The 17,571-nt window shown below is 46.4% G+C and overlaps 1 protein-coding gene across 4 annotated transcripts in view; it reads right to left on the bottom strand.

Moving 5' to 3' along the window:
• lamb2l (laminin, beta 2-like) overlaps nt 1-17,571 on the bottom strand; it is a 53,504-nt gene that overhangs the window by 15,960 nt on the left and 19,973 nt on the right. For all 4 annotated transcript variants that reach the window (XM_036988208.2, XM_036988209.2, XM_090184475.1 and 1 more), the window contains 14 exons: nt 10,321-10,490; nt 7,452-7,587; nt 7,176-7,249; nt 6,785-6,973; nt 6,601-6,664; nt 6,257-6,459; nt 5,814-5,934; nt 5,466-5,654; nt 5,103-5,282; nt 4,890-5,002; nt 4,664-4,743; nt 4,180-4,336; nt 1,767-1,907; nt 1,045-1,206 (listed from right to left, as the gene is read on the bottom strand). In XM_036988208.2, coding sequence (XP_036844103.1) covers nt 1,045-1,206; nt 1,767-1,907; nt 4,180-4,336; nt 4,664-4,743; nt 4,890-5,002; nt 5,103-5,282; nt 5,466-5,654; nt 5,814-5,934; nt 6,257-6,459; nt 6,601-6,664; nt 6,785-6,973; nt 7,176-7,249; nt 7,452-7,587; nt 10,321-10,490 — 1,979 coding nt within the window. The remainder of the gene's footprint in view (nt 1-1,044; nt 1,207-1,766; nt 1,908-4,179; nt 4,337-4,663; nt 4,744-4,889; nt 5,003-5,102; nt 5,283-5,465; nt 5,655-5,813; nt 5,935-6,256; nt 6,460-6,600; nt 6,665-6,784; nt 6,974-7,175; nt 7,250-7,451; nt 7,588-10,320; nt 10,491-17,571) is intronic.

Raw genomic sequence — 17,571 nt, 5'->3', positions numbered from 1 at the left:
TGCTTCACCGTAAGGATGTTGTCGGGTTTCCTCCAGACATGATGCTGCCACCACCATGCTTCACCGTAAGGATGTTGTCGGGTTTCCTCCAGACGTCATGCTTGGCATTCAGGCCGCCAAAGAGTTCAATCATGGTTTCATCAGACCAGAGAATCTTGTTTCTCATGGTCTGAGAGTCCTTTAGGTGCCTTTTGGCAAACTCCAAGCGGGCTGTCATGTGCCTTTTACTGAGAGGTGGCTTCGGTCTGGCCACCATTAAGGCCTGATTGGTGGAGTGCTGCAGCGATGGTTGTCCTTCTGTAAGGTTCTCCCATCTCCACAGAGGAACTCTAGAGCTCTGTCAGACTGACCATTGGGTTCTTGGTCACATCCCTGGCCAAGTCCCTTCTCCCCTGATTGCTCAGTTTGGCCGGGTAACCAGCTCTAGGAAGAGTCTTGGTGGTTCCAAACTTCTTCCATTATTCTTCCAAGAATAATGGAGGCCACTGTCTTCTTGGGGACCTTCAATGCTGCAGAAATATTTTTGTACCCTTCCCCAGATCTGTGCCTCGACACAATCCTGTCTCGGGGCTCTACGGGCAATTCCTTCGACCACATGGCTTGGTTTTTGCTCTGACATTTACTGTCAACTGTGGGACCTTATATAGACAGGTGTGTGCCTTTCCAAATCATGTCCAATCAATTGATTTTACCACAGGTAGACTCCAATCAAGTTGTAGAAACATCTCAAGGATGATCAATGGAAACAGGATGCACCTGAGCTCAATTTCGAGTCTCATAGCAAAGGGTCTGAATACTTATGTAAGTAAGTTATTTCTGTGTTTTATTTGTAATACATTTGCAAGCATTTCTAAAAGCCTTTTTTAACTTTTTCATTATGGGGTACTGTGTGTAGATTGATGAGGAAAACAATTAATTTAATCATTTTCAAAATATGTCTGTAACGTAACAAAATGTGAAAAAATTCAAGGGGTCTGAATCATTTCTGAATACACCGTATATGGTTAATTGTGGGGAAGACATGGAGGAACTCTGAGAGTGTACCTCTGGCTCATAGCGGATCATGATGTCATACTCCATGGCATGGGGGATGTTGTCTATTGTGAAGACCAGTCCAGCGCCATCCTTGACCCGGGCAAAACCAAGCCCAGTCCAGGTGACCATGTGACCCTGAGATCTCTCCCTGTGAACACTCCTTACATCAGGCTGGAACACACACATAGAAGATGACCCGTGAACAAACCCGATTAACTGGACCCTCACAGTCAACAGGTGTACATTCCTGCCTGCATACTGAACTATGCCAACAAGAGGAGTCAAATGAACAGCATCTAAAACAGCCCTGTTTCGTCATCCTTGACAGGTAATCTAGTCTGTGGTGGAGGAGAGAGACTATCCAGGGAGCAGGTTAAACAAACACATACCTGTATGGACCGTATGGTTGGACTCAGATTCCTGCTGTCAAGCCCTGGTTGCCTGCGCCCACAGCCCCATAACCACCTGACTGGTCTATGGAATATGTCTTTGTGGAGACATTCTCCACTATCTCTACCATGCGCGGGCCACTTTCACTGAGATATATCAGCAGAGCTCTTTAAAGTGCATTGAAAAACCTAAACATCCCAATCGCTCTGTATGTGATAATGTAATCATTCAACCGATATGAAAGCGCTTTGACGTGGTTCAAGGCAAAGGGAAATCAGAGGGAACCATTGAGGTCAGTAGTAGTATTTATTTATATGAAGGGAACAGACAGTGAGTGTTACCGTTTGCTGCAGCTGGCGGATGCGTCTCAGTGCTGCCCTCTGCTGCTGGGTGGTGGCGATGCGTCTGTGGCGTCTGTGTCTCCTCAGCTGGTTGTTGAGGTGCTCCACACAGTCAACCTCAGCCTGGGGCCTGGCCTTGCCCTGGGGAGAGGAAAGGTGGAGGAGAGGATTAGTTCAACTGATTTACTGACTACCGACTTTATAGACTTATCATACATGCCTTGCTAGGAGCAGAATAGCTGTACCATGGCTAGGCTGAAACGAGTGACCATGAGGATATTAAATGGAAACTTTTACATTCATTCCAACAGAGAGAGAGAGAGAGAGAGAGAGAGAAAGACAGAAAGAAAGACAGAAAGAAAGAAAGAAAGAAAGAAAGAAAGAAAGAAAGAAAGAAAGAAAGAAAGAAAGAAAGAAAGAAAGAAAGAAAGAAAGAGAGAGAGAGAGAGAGGGTGCATGTATGTGGGAGAGAGAGAAAGAGGCAGAGAGCTGTGGCTTTGTGTGTGTGTATGTGTGTGGCAGGCAGCACTAACTCTCTGTGACAGGCTGGCATCTCCTCTACCGTCTGATCTTTTTCCGGGTCACTTCAGCTCTGGGCTAGTGTCATAGCTCTGAGTGTCTGTCTATGAGCTACTGTGCTCCGCTCTGTCTGCAGGCCCACTGCACACTACTACTGTAGCTAACAGACAAAACATACGCCAGCCAACACTCGCTGATCTGACCTCTGATATACACAACATACTGCCACCCTCATCTAATGCAAGGTCGCCCTCAAAAGAGTACAGTTTGAATGACGCTACGAAATCTGAGAAAACCTGATCAATCAATCAAATGTATTTTATAAAGCCCTTTTTACATCAGCAGTTGTCACGAAGTGCTTTACAGAAACCCGGCCTAAACAGCAAGCGATGCTGAAGCACAAGCACAATGGCTAGGAAAAACTGCCTGATCTAGGAAGAAACCTAGAGAGGAACCAGGCTTAGAGCGGATGCTAAGCATGAACGGATGACATGTCAGTAAAAAGAGACACCAGGAAATTAAAACATATAATCAGTATCATGTTAGCTAGAGAGAGAGGGGATGTGGTGCAAGAGAGAATCATGTTTATTATCACATGACCACCCCTGACCCCTGATCCCTGACACCACATTATAATAAATCAAGTTTTCAAAAGTGACAACACACTAACCCCTGAGTCCAGCTACTGCATGACCCACAATCCCCTGGTCCTGCACTCTATTGTACTCTAAAAACAGATTCCTACATAGTATATCTCATTCTTTCACATTCCTTATTTAAATTTATCTTTTGTTGGGGATGTTGAGGCTTGTCCTGGGGGAAGTGAGGAGACGACAGGAGGTATGATATGAGATAATATAACAGAGGCCTGCTGCCTGCAGCCGTTGTCTGTCTGTCTGTCTGTCTGTCTGTCTGTCTGATGTGTTCTGTTCTGTTCCAGCAACTGTCTGGGTGAGTAGGGAGGGGGCCTGTACACGCAGCAGGTAATCTGATTGAGCAATCTTACTCTCACATGGGTTGGAGTACAGAGAGGAGTGCAAACCCCTTTACCTGTGGGAGCCAGACTATCAGTACCTTCCATAGTCCACAAACACACGCACGCACGCACGCACGCACGCACGCACGCACGCACGCACGCACACACACACACACACACACACACACACACACACACACACACACACACACACACACACACACACACACACACACACACACACACACACACACACACACACACACACACACACACACACACACACACACACACACACACTCCTGAGCCGTGGGTCTGCCCACACAGAGACACATTCTCCTGGTCTGATACCCATCTCTCTGGCTCTGCCTGTACCTGCCAGGCACAGCTAAACGCAGTCAAACATCACAACAGGACCCAGATACAGATACAGACATCAGATAGTGTTCCACACAGAGACTTAGCAGAACCGACACAGACATACAGTTTCTAATCCACTACGAACGACCTTGAATATGAAATAATACAGTGAAATCTCCTTATGTTAACAACTTGTGACCAAGACCAAACATGGAAAAGTTGAGTCTGAAAACCACATCGCACTGATATAGAATCACAAGGCCGGAGAGTATATCAGTGAAAGGTGCTTACACACACTATTTAAAGCTCAAGAGAAAGTACCAAATCCACAGAAAGACCTTTCACTTCCTAACAGTCCTACAAATAAAGACTTAACATATTCCAAGGCAAGGACATAATATTCAAAGTTTGGACATTTAGCAGTGAAGCAGGCGAGAGCTGTGAACAGCAAACACTGGTATGCTTTTAAGAACTAAATTCACACTAGACTATACTCAATTTACATCTATCAATAGTGCCCTATTGTACAGTTGTTCTGTTTGCACTGTGTGTGCTCACCGGGAGGTTGTGGTCACTAGGGGAGTGGCCAACGGCGTCCTCTGCCTCGTATTTGTAGTAGTCCAGCGGGGCACAGAAGTACCCAGGCTGCACGTCAGAACACTGACGACCAATCAGGTGCCTCCTACAGTCACACTGGCCATTTTCAACCATACACCTGTGTACAGACAGACATACAGTACACACAGACATCATAGCCTGGTTCATTCACAACTCACCAGTCAAGAAACAGTAAGAAAGATAGGCACGTCCGATTATTCCATTTAACACCTAATAATGAAGACTTGTACCACACTAAGTGCTAAGTCCCGTTCAGTGTTATTAATCACACACACACACACACACACACACACACACACACACACACACACACACACACACACACACACACACACACACACACACACACACACAGTGAGCGAGAGAGAGAGAGAGAGAGAGAGAGAGAGAGAGATAAGCAATTCTCCTGAAACGTCAGACGTACCTGTTGCTGTAGGCTCCACCAAAGTCACAGTCACAGGCTCGGCAGCCTGCTAGGTCATTACCGAGACCCCAGTACTCCGGCTAAAGGAGAGGACACACACAACATGGCGACCGCATCCTCAGAACCGAAACGCAATCCTTACAAGATGGTAGACGAGGCATCAGAATAGGCACGGCGTGTGAGATGGTAGACGATGGGTCTATAAAGAGCACAGGGCCAGTCTTACCAGACACTGGTTGCAGTAGCGGCCTGTGACGTATCTCTTACAGGAGCAGTCCCCACTGATCTGGTCACATGGTGCTCCCAGCATTATGGTCCCACGAGGGTCACAGTTACACGCTGAGAGAAACAAACAGTAGACACATATATGGTTTACACTGTCTGTGGCAACACACACACACACAGAGATGCATACACAGGTTAAGGTATACACACTCACGTTGGCAGCCATGTGGATCGTTGTGGGCCAGGCCGTAGTAACCCTCCTTGCAGTAGTCACAGCGGGTGGCCTTAACGTTGAGCTTACAGCGGCACTGCCCGGCGATCATGCCCATGTCCAGGTCTGTGTGGCTGTCACACACACCTCCCTCCATGGAGCCCACAGGATCACAGTCACACGCTGCGGAGAGGGAGAGTGTGAATAGGACGATATAGAGAGACAGAGAAACAGTCACACAATGAGAGTGGTGTGCAGAGAGACCACGATGGGTCAAAAGTGAGTCGCCCATCTACACTGTATTACCATAAACACATGGTATGTGGTATACATTAAATTGAAGTATTCTACTCCAGGTTTGCTCACCAGTACAAGCGGCGGGGTCTCTGATGTCCCTGCTGGGGTCCTTGTAGTAAAATGGTTTACACATCTCACAGTTGCGTCCCATGGTGTTGTGGAGACAGTGGTCACAGACGCCACCGCCGGCATTGCCCGTGGCCAAGTAAACCGCCATGTCAAAGTGACAGTGGTTGGAGTGGCCGTTACAGTTACATTCTAAGTAAAGAAGCCAAAAAACATCACAAACATCAGAAATGGTGCAGCATGTTGTTTCTGCGGCTGTGTGTATCCTGTAGTGTTACTTCTACGTCTACTGTAGGGTTGGACAACATTGACAGATTCCTCCCACTCCAAGTGAGTAAAGTTTAGTCTCACCTCTGCATGTGTGAGGGTCGTTGGCCTCGGCTGGGCTCCAGGCCAGGTCGTTGTGGAAGTCTCTGCAGCGTTCACAGTTTAACCCCTCAGTGTTGTGTTTACACACACATCGCCCATGGATCTGACCAATCACAAAAAGAAAACATGACAGCTGCCATTGTCTCTTGGACATTTACCACAGTCATCGGCATATGCAATGACCAAGAGTTCCCACACAGAGACAACATATGACATTTTCATTTTGTCATTTAGCAGACGCTCTTATCCAGACAGATTTACAGGAGCAATTAGGGTTAAGTACCTGGCTCAGGGGCACATCGGCAGATTTACCAGCGACATTTGAGTTACTGGCCCAAAGCTATTAACCGCTAGGCTAGCTGACACAAACCGAGGTGTAAAAAGAGTTGGAGACTGGATATTTTCTATGCCTCGGTCCTACCCACCATGCCACTGTCCCTGGCATCAACCCCTGGCACGGGGGCACACTCTGAGGCGTGTCCGTAGCAGAAGCAGCTGCCCCTCACCACCAGCTCATACAGGGAGTAGTAGTACTTCTGCAGAACGTCAGAGCGCCGGTCCAGCAGGTTATCTCCCAGGGTGTGCAGCTTGGTGAAGTTGATCCGCAGGTTGGTGATCCGCAACAGCTCTGCCGAAAAAAGGGATGTTCACACAAATTTTTCATTATGTCAATTAATGGAGTCCAAATAAATGGATCGTTTTTAGGTTACTTCCAGTAGTCCTCAGATTGTCCTCTTAATTGATCTAATTTCCCAAGTATTTGCCTCACCTTGAATCTCCAGACTGTATGGGTCTTTCACATGTATGGCAGGGTCGAGGACTTTATAAATGACCTGCAAGAGAAAAGAGAGTAAACGAGAGTCATCTCACAGCTCAGATAATCAGCAAATGCACATTTCTTAATCTACAGAAGGAAACTCCATCGTTGTCCCTAACTCGCTTCATGGCCTCACCTCTCCTTCCGTGGAGGGCTCGATGTCAGAGTATCTCTCCTCACAGATCACATCATTGATGTAGTGGAGGGCGTGGCCGGGCACACGTGGGAACGTCTTGGTGCAGTTGTAGGCAAAATAGCGGTACGGTCTCCAGGAGCGACCAAAATCAGCCGAACGCTCGATCAGCATGGCTGCCGGGCGGAATGTCTTGGGAGAAAGAGGTGGAACAGTCGGAACAGAATTCAGGAACGGCTGGGACTTATTCAGAATGATTTATGTGACAGTTATTACAAGTCTGTTATATTGGTAGTAATATGTTTGGAGATAGTTTGGATTCCTGTCTCTTGGATATTACTCATCAAATTCCTGAGCTGGCATCAGACAGCAGCACACACACACATACTCTCACCTTAAACTTCATGATGAGGTGAGTGAAGTGGAATTCTGCCTCCAGATTAAGTCTGATACTGACACCCTCCTCTCCTGTAGGGAATAAATCACACAAAACATAATGAGAGATTATTACAGCTGAGACACACACACAGACACACAGACACACACACACTCTCTCTCTCTCTCTCTCTCTCTCTCTCTCTCTCTCTCTCTCTCTCTCTCTCATACACACACACACACACACACACACACACACACACACACACACACACACACACACACACACACACACCGTTGACGGACTGCCACCATGTGAGGTCTTCGTTGCTGTCCTTGAGTTGGATGACGTTCTCCACGCGGTGACTGTTTTTGTGGTAGTACGGGTCATAAGGCCGCTGAGAGTTACACGCAAAACACTTGTCCAATTCCTACAGGGAGACATAATCAGAAGGTGTAACAGTATGTTTACACCAGATGACCCCAATTGGGATTTGTTTACTTGTGTGTGATACAGTAACACTGACTTAAATAGACATGTTCCTTAAATTACGACATTCGGTTGACGTGTGTATCTAGGAGTTTGACACCACCAACAGGAAAACCCTGGTTGCCTATGGAAACTCGAAATGTAGGTCGGCCACCCATTTGCAAGTCACAATGGCAGCTAACGGGACCGGAGCCAGGCAGTGATAACATGGTCCCCTGGATCATAGTCTTAATTACTGTGGAGCGGATTGGGTGGATAGTGACCAGGCAGAGAGGACGTGAGGGGGGCATAGAAAACAGCCAGAGCCGGGTCTCTTAACTAGGTTGTTGTTAAGGGAGATTACGCCTCTAACAACACTTATGTGAAAGGATTGCGGGGAGAAATCAATAGGAAAGCATAAAGTGTGTATAAGTAGGTGGGTTCCCCAACACATGCGCATGACTGTCCCACCAGCTTTAAACCCTAAATCTCCTTTTCACACCCTCATTTAGGACCTCGTCTTATAAAAGTATTCCTCTCTTCAAGCTAAGGCTACCATCTTACACTGATCCTCCATCGCCAAACCTCTCTGCCTCTCCTCACATCTTAGACGTATTGACCTCCCATTAGTCAAGCTCGGCGGACACTCAAATTATAACTAGCACTCATCAGCACTCATCTAAGACGTTGATTTGACTGATCTTCATTGACACAGGAAGATGGTGGTTTATGAGTGTCTCAGCCTACTGGCTCTTTCCTCCTCCCCCATGCTCCCCCATCCTCGATCCAGTTGAAGCTGGGCAAGCGTTAAAGCTTTAGTTCCAGTCCATAAGGTGGGTCGTGGGGCCAGACGGGAGCCCCTCTGATGGAGAGTAACAACAAACAGCCCATAGGAAGATTACTGCAGATCAGTCCCCAGGCTTGGACTTGGCCCAGACACTACACTGACATCATCAGATTACTGTAGGACCAGCCACTACACTGACCTCATCAGATTACTGTAGGACCAGCCACTACACTGACATCATCAGATTACTGTAGGACCAGCCACTACACTGACATCATCAGATTACTGTAGGACCAGCCACTACACTGACCTCATCAGTTTACTGTAGGACCAGCCACTCCACTGACATCATCAGATTACTGTAGGACCAGCCACTCCACTGACATCATCAGATTACTGTAGGACCAGCCACTACACTGACATCATCAGATTACTGTAGGACCAGCCACTACACCGGCATCATCAGATTACTGTAGGACCAGCCACTACACTGACATCATCAGATTACTGTAGGACCAGCCACTACACTGACATCATCAGATTACTGTAGGACCAGCCACTACACTGACATCATCAGATTACTGTAGGACCAGCCACTCCACTGACATCATCAGATTACTGTAGGACCAGCCACTCCACTGACATCATCAGATTACTGTAGGACCAGCCACTCCACCGGCATCATCAGATTACTGTAGAACCAGCCACTACACCGACATCATCAGATTACTGTAGGACCAGCCACTACACCGGCATCATCAGATTACTGTAGGACCAGCCACTACACTGACATCATCAGATTACTGTAGGACCAGCCACTCCACCGGCATCATCAGATTACTGTAGGACCAGCCACTCCACCGGCATCATCAGATTACTGTAGGACCAGCCACTACACTGACATCATCAGATTACTGTAGGACCAGCCACTACACTGACATCATCAGATTACTGTAGGACCAGCCACTACACCGACATCATCAGATTACTGTAGGACCAGCCACTACACTGACATCATCAGATTACTGTAGGACCAGCCACTACACCGACATCATCAGATTACTGTAGGACCAGCCACTCCACTGACATCATCAGATTACTGTAGGACCAGCCACTACACCAACATCATCAGATTACTGTAGGACCAGCCACTACACTGACATCATCAGATTACTGTAGGACCAGCCACTACACCGACATCATCAGATTACTGTAGGAAGATACAGGAAGTGACCAGTAGCTGCATTTGTTACAAAATGAATTGAACAGGCAAACATTTTTTTTAATCATACTTTCTGTGCACATATCACTACAGTTGTTATAAAAAGAAAACCAGGACAAAATGAGTACAACAACTGAAAAATAAGAAAAAACGCAGTGGAATGTTTAGAACTGATTGAGACAGGGGTATTTGGTGTGGGCCGGTGAAGTAGCAGTTGAGTGATTTGACTGACAGATGATAGTTCCCACCTGGAGCTACAGTATGAGGGGCTGTCACTATGTCCCGCCCTGCGCTAAGAGCCATTCCACAGTCACCACCTGTCAATCATGTAACCCTATAACACTCCACAATGTGTTGCCGTATCTGCTGCCCACAATGAGGTAGAACACACACATGCAGACTTCAAGTCAACATGTGTCAAGGATGGAGGGATGTAGGGAGGGGTGGGAGGAGGGAGGGAGGCAGGATGCCCTGTACACCTGGGACATTGAGACATTGGGAGGCTTGGCAGTCAAGGGGGACACACTTAGAGATGGAAACAGACAAGCCCCTCACCCCACTGGATATCCTGACTTCTACTGAGAGACATGACCAATTGTGGGGTGGGGTAAGACAGATAATGGGGTCTTATTTCCAACACAGGTTTAGGTTCAAGTCCAGGTGTGTGTGCGTGTGTGTGTTCTCACCTGCAGGTGGCTGACTATGCAGTAGTGTTCAGGCCCATGAAGACCACAAGTGGAGGTGGCGCTGAGATTAATGGCTCGGCCAATCAACAGGTTGCCTGTTGCCGGGTAACAGCTGCCCTCCATGCAGCCATGCGGGCTGGAGGGGAGCTGCTGTCCCACAACACTCAGAGCTGAGGGGGGATTGAGGACAAGGGAAGAGGAAGGAAAATAACACAAAACACCTCCAGATTAGTTCCTATATCATTTATAAAGCATATGGATTGAAGAGTTCAATATTATGGAGATCGGAGACATAAAGAAATGACATATACACAGTTATACTCAGGTATCATGTTATATTTGCGGTCTGTAAAGAGAACTTAAGGGTAATGACTTCATGCTTCGTGACTGGAGACAATGGGCTTGTCTTTCCACAGGAGTGATATCTGTATCACTAAGAGCATAGTGTTTACAGTGTTCAGTCAGCAGGCAGGACCAGAGGATGAGCTCACTCTGCATACAGCCACTCCTGTACGCTACGCTAGGTGCGTTACAGTCCCACCCTGCCTGGGAAATCACAGGAAAACATCTCTGTTTTCCATCATAGACAATTCTACAGTGGTTACTGGGTTACTACTAGCGTTGGGGAGTAACAAAATACATGTAACAGGATGACATATTTTCTATGTAAACGCAGTAACTGTTTTCCGTTGCAGATCTGTAGTAATTGTCATGACAGACAGGGCAGATAGAGTCCGTGTCAAATTAACTAATGTAAATTGTAAAGGTTGTGCGCTACTGGTACGAAGTCAGGTGCAGGAGAGCAGTGAGTTGTGATCAGGCGCACTTTTATTTGGCAACAGCACAAAAGACAGACACAACTGCGTCCAAAATCCTCCAGCCACAGGTAAAAGTCAATAAGTGCGACAACACTCACAAATATACAAATTTTTGACAAATACATACAACGGGTCGAAATACGATACCCGGGGAAAAAAACAGTCTGGCGCATCACACTAAACACATAACAAAACAATTTCACACAAAGACATGGGGGGAAACAGAGGAATAAATGCATGCAGTGTGACTAGGGAATGTAAACCAGGTGTGCAGGGAACAAGACAAAACAAATGGAACAATGAGAAAATGGAGCGGCGATGTCTAGAAAGCCGGTGACGTCGACCGCCGAACGCCGCCTGAACAAGGAGAGGAGCCGACTTCGGCGGAGGTCGTGACAGTAAATAATGGTATCACATCAGGTTACATAGGGGTCGTTCCATTTCCATCCCTTTTTGAGCACCCCTTTTGTTTTGAACAAAACTTTATACATATTTGCCCACGGTAGAAATGGTCAGAAAGTCACTTTTTGGACCTGAATACCAAAACATTTAGGAGATATAGATGCTCAAAGTTGACCTTTTTCTACATACCCCACCCTTAGCCTGCCTGACACGACTCACATGGTGAGCGAGGAAGACCTGACGCACTGGTCTGGACAGGAGGCCATTGTAAATGCAGTATTCGGTCAGAGTTGTGCTTATTTCTGGCTGAGCTTTGATCAGTTCTCTGAGATGTAAAATGTTTTCCTGGGGGGTTGAGACCTCACGGTTTTTGGATTTCAAAATCAAACAGTTGTATTGGAAGGGGGTGGCACTTAGGCGAGTGCGGCTGCCCATGTGGGTGTTTGAGTGAGATAGACACAAAGGAGAACCAATCAGTAAAAAAGCACAGCCCCCTTCATTATCCATGCATCATGCTAACAACGTCAAAACAGCCTTTCCGGACTCTGAGGTCAGGAGACCTACCATGAGAAATCCAATGTCTTCATCCCTGGAAAAGTCTGATACCATTTAAAGCTTACAAACTATTTAACATTTTCTTGAAACAAATGTTATTTTTAATACAAATAATATCATTGTTTTACCTTTAACATCAATCATGTAAAAACGCATAAACTACCATATTCTTCATTTTCGCAAATGTTGTAGCTTAGACTATGCTACAGTTGTTAGTGTTTTTCCCACCATCGGTTGAGACACAGCATGCTCTTGAATACAGGATGGAAGTCCACACATGTTGACTTGAATGGGAATATCAGTTGTTTTAAATTATAATTTCAATCTTCCATAGGAAATCTAATGAAATCGTAGAAGAGATTCCTATTTAAGTTGACGGTTGGGGGACCGTATTCAAGAGCATGCATGTGTCTCAACCATTTATCTTTTCCAGTGATGAAGACATGGATGCTTTATGGTAGGGTGGGGTATGCAAAATGGGTCAACTTTGAGCACCTCTATCCTAAATGTTTTGGCAGTCAGGTCCAGAAAGTAACGTTCTGACCACTTCTACCATCAGCAAATATGTCTGGAAAGTTGTGTTCAAATCAAAAGGGGTGTGGTCAAAAAGGGATTGAAATCTAATGGACAAGGGTCAAATTGCTTTACTGCCCTTAAGCCAGGAGTCTGAGGTGAACATTGAAGAGAGGTAAATAAATCACTGATTCCCCTAAGCTGTCTCTAGGACACTGGTTGGACTCTCTCACATACTACTGCTAGTGCTGCTTCGGGCTCCTCACAGCTGAATGGTGACAATAAATGTTGTTGTTGTCGTTATTGCGACCTCATCTTTAACGCACTGCCATAACCTGTGAACTATGAACTGCACAGCTCCTTCTGCACCTGGAGGAGACCCTTGTGTTCAAGGTAGCTGCTGTTCAGAAGGGGCCAGGGCCACTGCAGAATTACCCTATTATTACACCCTGTTGTCCCTCTCACCCACATAAATGTTGTCTACACGTCACGGACTGTGAAAACCCACTCTCATCATGGTTGAGAGCAACAAGAGAGGAAGTGAGAGTGATTGGGTGAGGGGAATTTAAAAAAAGGCCAAGAGAGAAAGAGTGAAGAGGTAGGAAGGGGGTGACAGAGAAAAGAAAGGGGGGGATGGATGACTTTCTACAGAGCGGGAGAAATAGAGAGGTAGCTAGAGATGTGTAAAGAGATACAGAGATTGCTGGGGCCCCTTTCAACATCAGAGGCCCAGGTGACATCAAACACACAGCATGTTGGGACACGACGGAGGTGGAAGGTGTGATGTGGAATTAAAACATCCTGTGTTACCCATGAGAAATGAAGTATATCATATTTCCCATAGGCACCCAGTCATTAGGGCTTGATAAGGAGAACCAAGTAAACATAGGGCTGAGTCTGAAATGTCTAAGTGGAAATTACAAGCTTCAGAAACCTTCTCCTGCAACAGGGTGATCAAATGAAGATCCTTTACCTGTGCCATGAGTTGGTCCCTGTTGAAGTCAAATATTTAACTGAAGCAGATTCCCTGAATTCCAGTAAAGGAGAAGTAAAGCATTCACACAAGGCAATATGCCACTGGGCCTTGATTAACCTGAGACATTCAGCTACTCGCACACATGTACAGGTACAGTAAAGCTGCACTTAAATCAAAGTGTGACCTTTGGAATGTTGATATCTGCACATATCCGACTCTCCCTGGGCAAACAGAAAAGTCTGTTTAGGAGTGCTGTACATTAGCCCACAGAGAATACCTGAAGCTCACCAGAGATGTAGGACAAAGATAGCGGGGGGTGGGAGTGACTGTGACGCCCAGGACCCCTCCCTGGCTGTGACAAGATATCTCTGACCGTGATGCAGAGTCTAATGGTTCTCTAAGCTGCAATGTGGGCATGTCGCATGACTGGACATTTGAAGGGGCAATCTTCTGTATCTCAGTGTGTTGAATTGTCCACCTCACTTTGATGACAGTATGTGGTGTTGGAGTTATATCTTCCCTTATGACTTTTCTATTTTCTCACCGATGTTGAAATATATAGTGCACCTAGTCTGGGTTTTGGCTGATAATTACAAGACACCACTGCAAACGGGTGCTCTGTTTGCAGACAACACACAAATATCATTTTTCTAAATAGCTCTGACTTCTTAGACTTGACAGTGATGTCAAGCCCCCTCCTCTCTGGTGGGTGATACAATATCTGTAATATATCCTTTACCTTGTGTTCTCCTGCACCGACTAGCAAAGAGAACGTGTGTGCATGTATGTATGTGTGTGTGTGTGTGTGTGTGCATGTGTTGTGTAAGAGTGTACTTGGGGAGGGCCCTGGTAAAGCCACCCCAGGGTCTGCTTTCACCTACTCTGTTATTGCATTCATCTGTCTTTTCCCCCCCAAAAAATGACAGCAATAACAAAAACATACACTTCAAAGACCATTTGAAATCCGACCTAAGCACCCATTGTTTAATACACAGCAGACCAGTGTAGACACTGTTGTCCCTTCTGCTCAACGCCTCTTCATGTTTTATTCTTAAAACTCAAGGTACAGCCGCTCACGAAAATCACTGAGGAAATAGACACATATAAAGTAAAACTACCATTTACATCACGGGGTCTCAAGTAGCACCTCTTTAGCTCATTCCCGACGACATGTGTGAGAACGTTACTGTTAGATCGGGTCCTAATGCTAACGTATTGGAGCGTGCAGAGAAAAACACAGGGCTTTCGTAGGTTTCAAAACTGCTGTTGACAACAGCTGGTTTCTCAGTCTGATTAGAGCGTTGGTCAAGCACGTGTCTGTACACCGCCCGCCACGTAGCTACACACACACGCATGCCGAAGAAGGAAGGCGTAGGCAGACACACACTTGCCCAACATCCCATATCCCTTCTGTCCCGGGCGCTACAGTAAAAATGCAGGGAGACTGCGAGAGGGGAAACGTGTATTTATTAAGAAAAACATTCCAGGTGTCAGACACAGACTGTTCCAAACACTCCGCCCCATCCCACAATGCCCCTGTGCAGAGGTAGAACATGTGTGTTGGAGTGTGGAGGGCCCGTCCAACATGCTCTGTGGTGCTTATCTCTATACGGGCTGGGACAGGGGACCAGGGAGGGCAGAGGAACCAGGCTTAGGCAGTCAGGCTGACAGCATATGGATCCTCCACGCTACTGGGCTTCAGTAGTATAGCTGTCTTTCCTCTGGGAGTCCAGGCTTAATCCACACACTACCTCTCAGCCACTGGAATGGAGCACTGAGCTGAGCAGTGAATCCATTGTCTGTCAGAGCTGCTATGGCCAGGACCTATCAACCTCTGTTTCCTCTACTGGATCTAACACTGTTAACTGTGCTCAGAGATCATTACTCCATAGGCTATTCATCAGTTGGTCCACTGCTCTCATAACTGTCATTGTTGCCCCATATCCAATAACAGCAGCTCCTACAAGCTGTCTCTGAATCCTCACTCCCAATTTTTAATTTTTAATTGTATTTAACTAGACAAATCAGTTAAGAACAAATTCTTATTTTACAATGACGGCCTACCCCAAACCATTCCCCTAACCCGGACGACGCTGGGCCAATTGTGCGCCACCTTATGGGACTCTCGATCACCGCCGGTTGTGATACAGCCCAGGATCGAACTAGGGTCTGTAGGGATGCCTCCAGCACTGAGATGCAGTGCCTCAGACCGCTGCGCCACTCAGGAGCCCAAGTGTACTGGTCAAGCATACAGTATCAGAGCTCCAGTGATCTGTTGGATTTGAATCCAGTCCCTTCAGGTCCCTCTCTTCTCTGTCACCATATTCCAGTCAGTGGAATGGCCTCCCAGCACTAAAGCCCAGTGTGTCACTCACGATACTGTCATCATTAGACAATCCCATGAATGATGGATTGTGAGTCAGATAACTATAGGGCTCCGTGCTGTGATTGGAAGATTTGTACACATTCTCACTGATGGTTAATTTAACATTGAACAGGACCAGTGGGGGCTGCTGAGGGGAGAATGGCTCATAATAATGCCTGGAATAGATTAAATGGAATGGTATCCAAAACATGGCTTTCATGTTTTTGATACCATTCTATCCATTAAACTCCATTCCAGCCATTATTATGAGCCGTCCTCCCCTCAGCAACCTCCACTGAACAGGACACAGTCTAGAAAAAATCCTGTTCTGTATTGATTGTACAGTAGGGCAGAACATAGCAAAGCACCAACTGATACAGATTGAAGGTAAGAGGTAACACTTTCACACACTTCCAATACATGTTTCCCAGTTACAGTCATTAACAGAGAATATGACCCAGATTCCTGACTGCAGGGGAGTGAGGAGAAAAGGGCACATATCCCAGAATACCTAGCAGTCTGAACTTTGTGCCAGTGCCACCCAGGGAAGGAGGGAGAGGGAGGGTTTAAGAAAATCACAAGACCCGGTAATCTGTCTTTAACTGGATTAGAGCTGAGTTCCTGGGAAAAAAAGATGACGCCCAGGTGGAAGAGAAGAGGAGTGTTGAACGGCTGTCTGGCTCCTGGGCTGGGAGGACAGAGAGACAGTAGTCACCGGAACACACTTCATACCTCACTGGCTGCATATACTGTATGTGTGTGTGGACCGGGCTCCTCTGTCAAAACACACCTCAGTCACCAATGAACCCTGAAGAGGCCCATTCTGACAACCATACAGAGACAAGAGCTGCTGCTAGTAATCATTTGCCAGACATTCCAGAAATGCCCCAAATTCTGTTGGATTTAAATAACAGAATCTTAACCTATGAGATTACTGAATATTGTACCTTTATTTAACTAGGCAAGTCAGTTAAGAACAAATTCTTATTTTCAATGACAACCTAGGAACAGTGCGTTAACTGCCTGTTCAGGGGCAGAACGGCAGATTTGTACCTTGTCAGCTCAGGGGTTTGAACTTCCAACCTTCCGGTTACTAGTCCAACGCTCTAACCACTAGGCCTAGGTTGTGTTACATGACCAGAGAAGTTGAAAAATAATCATTCAGAGCATCAAAGCTTTCAGTGCTCACTGTCCTGGCATCTTAAGTTATGGTGGTGAAACCCTGTCATACAGAGGGAACCCCTGAATTCTGTCATTCTCAGGTTCCATCCATTCAACCCTGGTTGTCAAGATATTTTACAGAGAACTCCAATACCTTTTGTGTGTTGTATAGCAATTACCTCATACATTACGTAAACAACGGGTGGAGCTGCAAGTGCAAAGCTATACAGAACCATTACTGCATCAGATCTCGCCTGAACAGCTGTCTGAGGAGTGGCTCCCCTTTTGTAGTAAGAGACTGGTGAAAGTCAGCAGAACAATGGCAGCAACACAGTAAAGCAGAGCTACATAAAACTCAACCTGCGCTGTGCTGCGCTGCTCTGGAGGAAACACCATACCCACCTGCGGTTTAGCGCCCTGCGCTACAATAAAATAGTTCCAGTACATCACGTCAGACATTC

This window comes from Oncorhynchus mykiss, chromosome 9 (assembly GCF_057628025.1).
Source record: "Oncorhynchus mykiss isolate SJ-2025 chromosome 9, ASM5762802v1, whole genome shotgun sequence".
Classification (NCBI taxonomy): domain Eukaryota; kingdom Metazoa; phylum Chordata; class Actinopteri; order Salmoniformes; family Salmonidae; genus Oncorhynchus; species Oncorhynchus mykiss.
Note: the sequence above shows the minus strand (reverse complement) of the source record. Positions and strands in the feature narration are given on the sequence as shown.